At 47.1% G+C, this 12,422-nt stretch overlaps 1 protein-coding gene across 3 annotated transcripts; it reads left to right on the forward strand.

Moving 5' to 3' along the window:
* The first annotated feature begins 4,069 nt into the window (after nt 1–4,069).
* On the forward strand, nt 4,070–9,235 carry LOC110256481 (carbonyl reductase [NADPH] 1-like). Of its 3 annotated transcripts, none has more exons than XM_021070960.2 (3): nt 4,070–4,454; nt 5,267–5,383; nt 8,531–9,235. In XM_021070960.2, the coding sequence occupies exons 1-3, from the start codon at nt 4,112–4,114 to the stop codon at nt 9,001–9,003; spliced, it is 933 nt and encodes a 310-aa protein (XP_020926619.2). In that variant the 5' UTR covers nt 4,070–4,111; the 3' UTR covers nt 9,004–9,235. The 3 variants fall into 3 exon arrangements, with proteins under 3 accessions (XP_020926619.2, XP_084848165.1, XP_084848164.1); XM_084992039.1 differs by having other exon boundaries at nt 4,123–4,454; nt 5,305–5,383; XM_084992038.1 differs by lacking the exon at nt 4,070–4,454 and adding an exon at nt 4,801–4,952.
* The last annotated feature ends 3,187 nt before the right edge of the window (nt 9,236–12,422 follow it).

Below are 12,422 nucleotides of genomic sequence, written 5' to 3' on the forward strand. Positions count from 1 at the left end.
TTTGCAGCATCCCATAGATTTGGAGGGGTTGCGTCTTCCTTATCCTTTGTCTCCAGGTATTTTTAAATTTCCTGCTTGATTTCCTCATTGACCCATGGCATCTTTAGGAGCACGTTGTGTAGTCTCCATGTGGTCGGGTTTTTCTCATATCTTTTCCTCTGGTTGATTTCTAGTTCCATGTCATTGTGGTCAGAGAGATCCTTGAAATAATTTCTATACTCTTAAATTTGTTGAGGTTAGCTTTGTGCCCCAGTATGTGATCAATCCCTGAGAGTGTTCCAGGTGCACTTGAGAAGAATGCGTATGCTGATTTTTTTGGATGGAATGTCCTGAAAATGTCGATTAAGTCTCACTTTTCCATTGCGTCATTCAGGATCTCTGTTGCCTTCCTGATTTTCTGTCTAGAGGATCTGTCCATCGATGTGAGTGGGGTGTTAAAGTCTCCTGCTATTAGTGTCCTCCCATCTATTTCTCCTTTTATGTCTGTTGGTGTTTGTTGTAGGTACCTGGGTGTTCCAGCATTAGGGGCATATATGTATTGGTGAGTGTAACATCCTCTTCTTGAGTGGGTCCTTTAAGCATTAAATAGTCTTCTTCTTTGTCTTTCTTTATGGCCTTTATCTTAAAGCCTATTTTGTCTGATTTGAGTATTGCAACTCCTGCTTTCTGGTCTTGTCCATTGGCATGAAATATCTTTTCCCATCCCCTCACTTTCAATCAATAGGAGTCCTTTGCCCAAAGGTGAGTCTCTGGTAGACAGCAGATTGTAGGTGTTTACTTTTTTTTTAATCCAGTCTGCCACTCAGTGTCTTGTGATAAGAGCATTCAGTCCATTGACCTTTAAGGTAATTATTGATACATATGGATTTATGGCCATTTTCAACCTTGGTTTCCAGTTGATTCTATGTTTCTCCTATCCTCCTTTTTTTGGGGTTGGATGATTTCCATTTATTTTGTGCTTGAGTACTTTTCTTTTGAGCTTTTGTGAATGTGAACCCTTCCTGGATTTGCTTGTTTTAGCCTGATAGTCATACAGGCTCAAGCATATTATTGTTTAAAAAAAAAAAAAAAGAGTCTCTACTGTCTTCCTTTCATTCCCCACATTCTAAGATTTTGAAGTCCCTTGTTAGCATCTTCATGTTTGTCCCTTTGCTGTTCCTTGTGTTTATCATCGATTTTACTGTAGGTTGTTGGGTTTTTTTTTTTTTCCTCTTTTAGGTCTGTATGCTGGCTTATGTAAGTGTTTGCTTTCCAGTTGTGGTTTTCTCCATCCTATTTCTTCGTACTTCTTCTTTTATTTAGAGATGCCCTTTCGGTGTTTCTTGAAGAATGGTTTAGGTTTGCTGTACTCTTTTAGCTTGTGTTTGTTGGAGGAATTCTTTATTCCCCCTTCTATGTTAAATGATATTCTTGCTGGATAGAGTATTCTAGGCTGCAAATTGTTTCCTTTCAGAATTTAAGTATATCTTGCCCCTCCCTTCTGGCCTTTACTGTTTCTGTGGAGAAATCAGCCTTCTGCCATGTGGGTGTTCCCTTAGAATTAACCCTTTGTTTTCTTCTTACTGCCTTTAGAATCCTCCCTCTCACTTAAACTTTTGCCATTCGTATCATAATATGTTTTTGTGTGGGCCAGTTTGGGTTCAACTTGTTTGGGGCCCTCTGGGCTTCCTGTATCTTGATACCAGATTACTTTGTTTAGTGTTGGAAAGGTTTCAGACATAATTTCATTGAATATACTTTCAATCCCCTTTTCTTTTTCTTCTCCTTCTGGAATTCCTATTATGCATACATTGGCCCTCTTTGTATCACCCCATGGATCTCTTATACTGCTTTCATGTTTTTTCATTTGGTTTTCTGTCCACTGTCCCGACTGGGTGATTTCCATGAGTCCATCTTCCAGGTCACCAATTCCTCCCTCTGCATCATTCATTCTGCTCGTCAGTTCCTTTAGCTCAGTTTGTGTCTCTGAACATGAATTTCCTAATTTTTCTCTGTTCCTACTTACACATTTCTGGTTCCTTTCCAAAGGAATCTGCATTACTTTTCACCTCTGCTCTTAATTCCTTGATATTCAGACTCAATTCCTTCAGTAGTTTCACCTCCTCCCTTTTGAACACAGTGTCTATCAGACTACCAAGGACTGTTTCATTTTTTTGCTGCTTCATGTGAATTCTCCTGTTCCTTTAACTGGAATTGGTTCCTGAGCTTCTTCATCTTGCTTATGGTTTTCTCTTTCTGTGAGTTTAGGGAAGCCAAACTGAAGTCTTGGAGGGTGACTTCTATCAGGAACACCCCTGTTTTTTTGGGCAGGGTGGGGGTTGCTATTTTTCTTCGTCATGGGAATTTGAATATTAGGTGTCTTGTTCTTTGGTATGAGCAGGCTGTTATCCCCAAGGTGCTGAGTGTGTTCCCAGGGAGCAGGAGGCAATGCTTAGGGGTAGTAGTCAGTGCCTGGCTGCTGGGCTCTTAACAGCAGCAAGGACCTGCAGGAAGGTGGCACAGCCTTCTCCTTATTGAAGGACCCTGGGAAGTGTGGATGAGACTTAGGCGGATTTACAGGATGCCCAGAGCATTTGGCAGTGGCAACAGCAGGGTGGGTGTGTTCCCAGGGGAGCAAGAACAGCAACAGGTGGTATTCCACTGCAATGTCCTCCTCTGTGGTGCCCTCTGAGGTGGCCGGGGCTGCAAATGATTCCTGATCAGGGTCCCCCAGAAGCAGTGATTGTGAACTGGGAGGGACTTTGGATGAAGGATATACCCTTATGAGAATCAGAGAGGATGGGAAAATGGAGCCAGTAGGGGTTTTAGTGGCTAGGAGAGATGATGGCCCAGTTGTTGGAGGGAGAAAGTGAAATTTAAGTGGGAAAGGAGGGCTGAAAGGTTATTAAGGAAGACATAGTTCCTGACACATGTCCATTGGTGCAGACTGCTTAATACCAAACCAATTGTTCCTAATTGTTGGATCTCGTTAGGAGGACGAACAAGGAGTATGGAATTGCTTTAGGTTTCCTATTTGACAGCTTTCCGGACAAACATCAGGAAGAAGGTATCCTGCCTGAGCCACCTTCCTGTATGACCTTGAGCCACAAGGGGTATCTACTTTATCCTTTCAACTGTAAAATGGGGATCACATCATAGGACTGCTCGGAAGAGGAGTATCAGGATATAGGGGCTGTTGCTGAAACACAGGGGGATTGCCAAGCATCCGCTGCCACGAGTCCCTGTAAGAGGGTCCCAACAGCAGCCAGGGCAGCAAGGACAAACTTCTTCCCACCCAACACCAATCCTGGCCTCCCCAGGGTCCTGAGGATTGTCCTCCACGTTCCCTCCAGTAACAGAAGCACTGCAAGTCAACTTCCAAAAATATAACATACACTTCAATATTCCACTTATTATAGTAACATAAACCAAACCAAAATGTGGCCCTTTCAGGAACCCAAAGAATTATTCCTGCATGCAATAAATATCCCAACCACTGGCTTGGCACAGAAAGAACTTCACAAACCCCCCAAGCCCGGGGCATCACTGGGAATCCCACAGAGCCAGGTACACGGCCCAAAGGGTAGTTGAACATAGGACCATGTCTCTCATTCACTGTCTGGAATGCCTCTTAAGAAAGCTGCCAGGAACTCTGTTCCTCATAAGCCATCTCCCTTAGCAGTTTTTTTTTCATTACAGAAAAAGCAATCATTGCCATTCTGTAGGGAGTAATGGGCCCAGCCTAAGAGAATGAATCAGCACTCCTTTTTCTCCTTTGGAAGATCTCCTCCCAAATACTTTTTGCTCAACTGCAAGAACTCCCTTGCCCCCAGGGGCCCTTCACCTATATATCACCTCCCAACAGAACCCCGGGCATCTCAGGTTAATTTAAAAGACTGCTGTGCCCAGGTTTGGCTCTGGATGTGGCACCAGGGACAGAGTGGAGTCAGGAGTTGGTCATTGGGAACATCGTGCACCATTTGGCCAGTCCTTGGACAGAGGCAAGAAGGCAGGGCTTAGTGCCCTAGGAGTCTCACTCCTGGCAGCCAGACACACTGGATCCCAGCTCTGGTGTTACTAGCTCCTTGGTAGTCAGGTCCAGCCCCTTGTATTGCCCCGCCTCCTGTCCTAGATGCACACTACCCTCCACTCTCCACACCAGAGGCTCGGACACACTACACCGGCCATGTCCTCCCACACTCGTGTGGCCCTGGTGACTGGCTCAAACAAGGGTATTGGCCTTGCCATTGTACGGGAGCTGTGTCGGCAGTTCTCGGGGGATGTGGTACTCACAGCCAGGGATGTGGTTCGGGGACAGGCGGCAGTGAAGCAGCTGGAGGCAGAGGGCCTGAGCCCACGCTTCCACCAGCTGGACATCAATGACCTGCAGAGCATCCGGGTCCTGCGTGACTTCCTGTGCAAGGAGTACGGGGGGCTGGACGTGCTGGTCAACAATGCGGCCATCACCCCCAGAAGTAAGTGGATGGGAGTTCCCATATTTGGATGGGATACAGCCTTGTGAGGGTGGCCAACATGGCTGTGACAGGGCACTGGCTGAATCTCAGGTGTGGGGTCTAGAGCCCACTCCCCAGAGAGTGGACATACTGGTGGCCAGAGGGAGCAGAATCCTTCCAGACTGACAAGTCCCTTCCAGCCAGAGGGCTCCCGAAATACCTTTGGTCAGACGGTTTAGGACTGAGTCCAGATTTTCACAATATCACTCTCATGGAATTTGGGAGCCCTTCAGTGAATTTTTAACTTATGTTGACATGAACAAAATCTGGCAAAGCATGGGACACGCAGATCCCATATTTGCTCCCTTCACTTAGCCTCCCCTGATGGTGCCATCTTACAGAACTCTAGAGCACGATCAAGCCCTGAAATGCGCACTGGCACAACGCTGCGAAGGAAACACGGACATTAATTAATATTCATCAGAATACATAGCACGGGAGTTCCTGTCATGCTCAAGGGTAACAAACCCAACTACTATGCCTGAGGAGGTAGATTTGATCCCTGGCCTCACTCAGTGGGGGAAGGATCCAGCTTTGCCATGAGCTGTGGTGTAGGCCACAGACACGACTTGGATCCTGCCTAGCTCTGGCTGTGGTGTAGAACGGCAGTTACAGCTCCGACTGGACCCTTAACGTGGGAAATCCATATCCATATGCCTAGGGTGCAGCCCACCCACCCCCCCCCCAAAAAAAGAAAGAAAACATATTACAAAGAGCTACCATTGTCAAAATTTTCACATAAGGCTAATATTTATTAACTCCATTTCCTTCAGCTCTAAGAGCTGCCAATCCCACACCATTTCATACTCAGGCAGAAATGATGATGAAAACCAACTTCGTGGGAACCCGAGATGTGTGCACCGAGCTTCTGCCGCTAATAAGACCCAAAGGTGAGTCTGAATGGAGCCCAAGATAAGGGGTTTCAGGCAAGATCTGGGCTCCGCCTGCCTCTGGCCTCCTCTGCGGTCCCAGCTCCCTCTCCTCTTCCACTTCACTGGCAGCAAGGCTGTGTCCCCACCTTTCCAGGTGCCTGAGGCCACAGGTCCTTCTACACAGTCCAACTGAGTCTTGCCTCGGTCCAGCTGCTCTTTGCACATCTGGCCCTTTCTTCTCTTCCCACCTTAACGCAAAGGTCTCCTCTGAGAGCCCTTTAACTTGCCCCATGCCCGTCACAGCTGGGCTTCCCTTAGGACTCCACCCAGATCTTCTCACCCCTCCTTCCCGCTCACAGTGACCTGATTCACCTTTCGTCGTTGCTTGTTGGCTTTTTCTGATTCGGGTTTCGGGAGCCCAGACTACCATCAATTCATTATGCCCCCAAAGGCTTTCCCTTCATCTCTTCATTTCACGTTTTCTTTTGACTCCACCTGATAGAATATATTATACATATATTGGTTAAAGATGCTAAGCGAAGCGCACACTTCGGAGTCTTGGCCAATTCAGGACATCCCATACCACCCTCAGGGTCAATAATTTACTAAAAGTACACAGAACTCAGCAAAAGTCTGTTAAACACACATGAGAGTAAACTAGGAAACAGAGACTAGCTCAGGTCAGCAGTGGTCAAGGTCTCATGGCACAGGGTCAAGAAAGACCAGGATGGAGTTGCCACATGCCCTCTCCCAGCAGATCCTGGGGGAAGCACGAGTTTCTCCCTGAAACAACAGGAGACAGCACCTGTGGAGCATTGCCCACCCGGGAGCTCACACTGACCATGGTGTCCAGTGGCCTTGGTGCTTGTTGCTCACTTAGGTGTGGCCCAATGAGCACTTTGCTCTCCTGACTCTTCAGCCCCTCCCAAGATCCACCTCATACCAAGTACCCCAAGGCCCCAGCATAGTCACCTGTTAACACAGATTATAGAGCGGGACCCTAGGTAACAAGTCCAGGCCAGGCTTCTCAGGCAGGACATTCTAAGGGTTTAACATTTCCTCCAAGGCCCCTGGCCAAGGGCTGAAGCATCCTGTGCACAAGCTTAGGCCTTCCCTTACAGAGAGCACCCAAGGGGGCTTTCCTAGGGCTCTCTTACATCCAAAGGACATCAAGCAACTACATCTAGTACAAAAGTTATCTAACAGAGCAACAGTCTGAGATATATGCCTAATAACTGCAGGAGGCAACTTGGGGGAGGGATACTTTGAGAGGAACAGATAAACCTACTTCCACTTCATGTGTTTTGGCAAATTGTGGTCTCCCCTTAGTCAACTGCTATTTGGACATTTTTAGCATACAACTGTTTCTTCAACTATTTGACAGATATTAAGCAATAAGCCAAGGCATATAAATTTTTCTTTCTTTCTTTTTTTTTTTTTCTTTTTCCCTTTTCTGGGGCTGCTCCCGCGGCGTATGGAAGTTCCCACGCTACAGGTCCAATCACAGCTGTAGCCACCGGCCTACACCAGAGCAACAGCACCGTGGGATCTGAGCCACATCTGTGACCCACACCACAGCTCACAGCAGTGCTGGGTCCTTAACCCACTGAGCAAGGCAAGGGATCGAATCCGCAACCTCATGGTTCCTAGTCAGATTCGTTAACAATGCACCACGATGGGAACTCCACAAGGCATATAAATTTTTAAAGATATTTTCTTAGAAAAATATATCTATTTGCCTCAGAAATCACAAAACTAGATGTGGTGATGATGCTTCTACCATGGGTAGAGAGGGACACATGATTATGGAGAGAAGACTGAAAGAAAGTAAGGAGGTTATGGACTGTGTGCAGCTTCAGAAACTTGGTGGCTCTTTGTCAATGGTGCTCCTAAGCTTTCAATCGAGTCACAATTAGACATTTACAGGTTCATACTCTGGACTGCTACCATAACCCACCAGGGGACTAAAGCCACTCAATCGAATGGCCACCTTGTTTCACCAATTTACAACATGGAAAGTAGCTGCTACTCAGCTCCCCTCGATTTTTGTCATCTACTCATTTTCCATCAGTGTGACAACCAGAGGAGACTGTCACTCAGTCTCCCAGGACACTTGACCCGCAACATCAGTACCTGCCTTGACGCCTTAGACAGGGGTTCTCCCACCAGGGTGGAAAAGCCAGGTCCAGAAACAGCATCTCATCTCAGCAGGGCACAATATAACTTCCTAGGCCTGCCACCTCCAGCCCGAATTCCCAGCTCTGTGTCCAGACATGGCCTCAACAAGTCTGTCTCCTACACATCTCCCCTCCTTCTGACTGGCTGGCAGAGGAAACATTCAGGGGCCTTGGAGTCTCAGAAGATGCTAGAGTCTTAGGAACAATGAGCCAACTCCTACCTTGGGGCTGCACCCATTTCCACTCCCCTCCTGCACCCAAAAAGACACTGCAAGGAACCACACCTGAGGACAGTCCCTCCATAGTATCTGCACCTCCTCACCCAGGAAGACCTGCTTCTGACGGCCCCTATCATGTCCTACTCTCATTCCCTCTTAAGGTCCCTTTGAATCTCTCAGTGGCATGCTCACTGGGCATCTCCGAAATAATCAGATTCCACTGCCCCTCTCTGTCCTCCAATAGCCAGGACTGGAGGCATTACTCGTGAGTGAGAAAAACCCAAACCCAGAAAAAAATGCATGAAATTCAGACCCTGAAATGAATGCTTTTAGCTTATTCTGACTGAGCCTCCCAAGATGAATGCTGTCTGATCCCCTAGGAACTGCCATTCATAAACCCACAGGCCCTTGGCAGGTCAAGACACACCTGTCCTAGAGCACTGGCCAAGTGACCATAGACCCTCAGGTGGCCCCAAAGGAGGCCACTCTCCTGAGTGCAGCGAGGACTCCTCTTATTTTCTGAGCATTTTCCTCCATACACCAGTTGCCTTTTCTTATGGGAATCTGGGCACTGCCCTCCCCACTAGAGCATTTCATTCCCTGACATCATCCATACACGATGCTCAGCAGATGATCCAAGGCCAGTTCATGTCCCTCTCTCACAGAGGCACTCTTACGTCTTCACCTAGCAAACTGCTCACTCCTGGGGAATTGGGTCTATATCCTTCTGGTGCTCATGTCTCTATATAAGGATCTGTGTTGTATTACAGGCAGAGTGGTGAATGTGTCTAGCACTGAGGGTGTCAGAGCCCTTAACGAGTGCAGCCCTGAATTGCAGCAGAAGTTCAAGAGTGAGACCATCACAGAGGAGGAGCTGGTGGGGCTCATGAACAAGTTTGTGGAAGACACAAAGAACGGGGTGCACAGGAAGGAGGGATGGAGTGATTCGACCTACGGAGTGACAAAAATTGGGGTCTCTGTGTTGTCCAGGATCTACGCCAGGAAACTGAGTGAGCAGAGAGCAGGGGACAAGATCCTCCTGAATGCCTGCTGCCCAGGGTGGGTGAGAACTGACATGGGGGGACCCAAAGCCCCCAAGAGCCCAGAGGAAGGAGCAGAGACCCCCGTGTACCTGGCCCTTTTGCCCTCAGATGCAGAGGGGCCTCACGGTCAGTTTGTTTCTGACAAAAAAGTTGTAGAGTGGGGTGTTCTCCCTGAGAGCTTCCCCTGGGTCAATGCATAATTTGTGTCCTGATTTCCCCAAAAGGGTACTTACACTGTCAATGTATCCTGATGCAAAAATGAAAAAGAAAACAGAGAACCAAATTGTCTCTATTAAGTCCCCACTCACAGAGGGCTGCTCATTCTGTGAAGGCTTATGTGATTACTTCTCTGACCCCAAGGAAGGGAAACATGGAGTAGATGACAAATAATGTAAACCAATCAAGAGATGAATAAATGGCTCTTCATAAAGGTCCACGTGTGCCGACTGTTCCTATGCTAAAAAGGCTCAGACATGGAAGAGACCCAAAGGCAGGTCAAGAGAAGCGCGAGCATAACTTGGGACAACCCCCGTTATGCATCCGGTCAGACAGGAAATCCACTGAGCTTTGCGGGTCCAAGTGGTCTCTGCTGCAGCTACTCAGATCTGCCTTTGCAGCAGGAAAGTCGCCAGAGAGGGTTCATAAACCGAGGAGCATGGTGACATTGAGACCGTGGGCTTTAGCTCAGCAGCCAGCAGTGTAACACGGGCAGCATCACAGAGGGAGGATATTTGCTCTGGTGTCTTTAAACCCCAAATTCAATGGGACAAGAGCAACTGTGTAGTTGAAGTGTGAGGGGGCACTTTTATGAAAGATGCGGACCTAAGAGAATCAGAGCCGGCAGGGAAGAGGGAGTGTGCAGGTGTGTTGGTGGATAGGAGAGATTGTGGTCCAGTCTATGCAGGGAGGGTGTGTTGTTTATGTGAGCCTGGAGGGGCAGGAGGCCTGCAACGTCAGTAATGAGTCCAACACCCACGTGGTAATGGTGCCTGACGCAAACAAGGATTGCCCATGGTGTGGGAGCTGTGCCAGCAAGGGACATTCCCAGAGGACAGGCAGCAGTGAAGCAACTGCAGGCAGAGGCCCTGAGCCTACAATTCCCCCAGCTGGACATCGGTGACCTGCAGAGCATCTCTGCCCTGTGCGACTTCCTATGCATGGAGTACCCAGGAGCTGCACCCTCTGGTCAATGATGGGGCCATCACCTTCCAGTGTATGTGGATGGGACCTCAAAGGATATAGGCTGGGAGGGTGGCCAGCATGGGTGGGTCACGGCTACTGCCTGAACCTCTGCTATATGGGATTTAGAAACTGTCCCCTCGGGAGGTGGAGAGATGGATGGACAGACAGGCAGATGTCCACAAGGAGCAGAATCCTTCCAGACAGACAAGCCCTTCCAGCCATAAGGACTCTGCAATACCTGTCATCCAGCTGTTAAGTCCAGATTTTCACAGCATCGCTCTGACTGAACTTTGGAGCCGCTGGGCGATTGTTGTATAGTTGACTTAGAACTTTCTGTCAATTTCTACTCTACAGCAACGTGACTCAGTTATACGCATGTTCATACTATTCTCCTATTACCTTCTGTCATCATCCATTATGACTGGATCTAGTTCCCTGTGCTATGCAGCATGATCTCATTCCCAATCCACTCCAGACATTATGGATTGCACCTAGAAACCCCAAACTCCCAATCCATCCCACGCCTTCACCCTCCACCTTGGCAACCACATCTGTGTTCTCCATGTCCATCAGTTTGTTTAGTTTCTACAGATACGTTCATTCACACCATATTTCAGATCCCACGTATAAGTGATATCACAATGTATTTGTCTTTCTCTTTCCGACTTACTTCACTTGGTGTGAGCATCTCTTGTTCCTTCAATGTTGCAAATGGCCTTCTTTTGTTCATTTTCTGGCTAAGTGGTATTCCTTTGTGTGTCGGTACAACATCTTTTAGTTTAATTATTTTTACTTTTTCCATTATAGCTGGGTTTCAGGGTTCTGCCAATTTTCTGCACTACAGCAAACCGACTCAGTCACACACGCACACACACACACACACACACACACACACACACACACACACACACACACACACACACACATGTATTCATTCTTTTTCTCACATTATCCTCCATCATGCTCCATCATTAGTGACTAGCTACAGTTCTCAGTGCTATGAAGCAGGATCTCATTGCTTATCCATTACCAACGCAATACGTTTGCACCTATTAACTATAGATTCCCAGTCCATCCCACTCCCTCCACCTCCCCCTCCCCGTCATCGTTGGCAAGCACAGTGTGTTCTCCAAGTCCATGAGTTTCTTTCCTATGGAAAGTTTCACTTGTGCGTTATATTAGATCCACATATAAGTGATACTGTATGGTATTTGTCTTTCTCTCTCTGATTTACCTCACTTAGTATGAGAGTCTCTAGTTCCATCCATGTGACTGCAAATGGCATTCTTCTGTTCTTTTTCACGGGTGAGTATTCCATGGCATACACACACACACACACACACACACACAGATCGATCACATCTTCTTAATCCATTCATCTGTCGATGGACATTTAGGTTGTCTCCACGTCGGGGCTATTGTGAGTAGTGCTCCAGTGAACACACGGGTGCCGGTGTATTTTTCAAGGAAAGTTTTCTCCAGATGTATGCCCAAGAGTAGGATTGCTGGGTCATATGGTACTTCTCCATTTAGTTTTCTGAGGTACCCCCATACTGGTTTCCATATAGGTGTACAAATTTACATTCTCACCAACAGTGTAGGGGGTACCCTTTTCTCCACACCCTCTCCAGCATTTATAATGCTTGACTTGATAATGATGGGCATTCTGATAGGCGCACGGTGGTACCTCATAGTAGTTTTGATTTGCATTTCCCTAATAATTAGAGATGCTGAGCATGTTTTTCATGTGCTTCTTGGCCATCCTCATGTCTTATTTGGAAAAAGGTATATTCAGGTCTTTTCCCCAATTTTCATTTGGGTCGTTGGGTTGTTTGTTGGTTGGTTGGTTTGCTTTCTGCTGTTGAGTTTTTTAAGGTGATTGTATCTTTTAGTGATGAAGCCCTGTCAGTTGCATCGTTGGAAACTATTTTCTGCCATTCTGCAAGGTGTCTTTTGGGGTTTTTCATGGTATCCTCTGCTGTGCCAAAGATTGTCCGTTTGATTAGTCCCATTGGTTTATTTTTGCCTTTATTTCTGTTGCCGTGGGAGACTGACCTAAGAAAATTTTGTACGGTTGACAGCAGAGAGTATCTTGCCTATGTTCTCTTCATGGAGCTTTATGGTGTCTTGTCTTACGTTTAAGTCGTTAAGCCCCCATTTTGAATTTATTTTTTGTGCATGGTGTGAGAGTGTGTTCCAGTTGCATGGATTTATGTGCAACTGTCCAGTTTTCCCAGCACCACTGTCTCTTTCCTGTCCATATTCTTGCCTCTTTTGTTGACGATGAATTGACCATAGTTGTCTGGGCTCATTTCTGGATTCTCTATTCTGTTCCATTGGTCTGTATGTCTGCTTTGGAACCAGGACCACACTCTCTTGCTTACTGTAGCTTTGCGGTACTGCCTGAAGTCTGGGGGAGTTATGCCTCCTGCTTGGT

Source organism: Sus scrofa, chromosome 13 (assembly GCF_054392235.1).
Source record: "Sus scrofa isolate SSC_HxYL_T2T_F1_AM1 chromosome 13, Sscrofa_HxYL_maternal_Yorkshire_Landrace_v2.0, whole genome shotgun sequence".
NCBI classification, from domain to species: Eukaryota; Metazoa; Chordata; class Mammalia; order Artiodactyla; family Suidae; genus Sus; species Sus scrofa.

Coding starts and splice junctions, on each gene's coding strand:
- LOC110256481 (XM_021070960.2), top strand. CDS start 4,112: ATGCACACTACCCTCCACTCTCCACACCAGAGGCTCGGACACACTACA. Junction 4,455..5,266: donor TGCGGCCATCACCCCCAGAA/GTAAGTGGATGG, acceptor CATTTCCTTCAG/CTCTAAGAGCTGCCAATCCC. Junction 5,384..8,530: donor GCCGCTAATAAGACCCAAAG/GTGAGTCTGAAT, acceptor GTTGTATTACAG/GCAGAGTGGTGAATGTGTCT.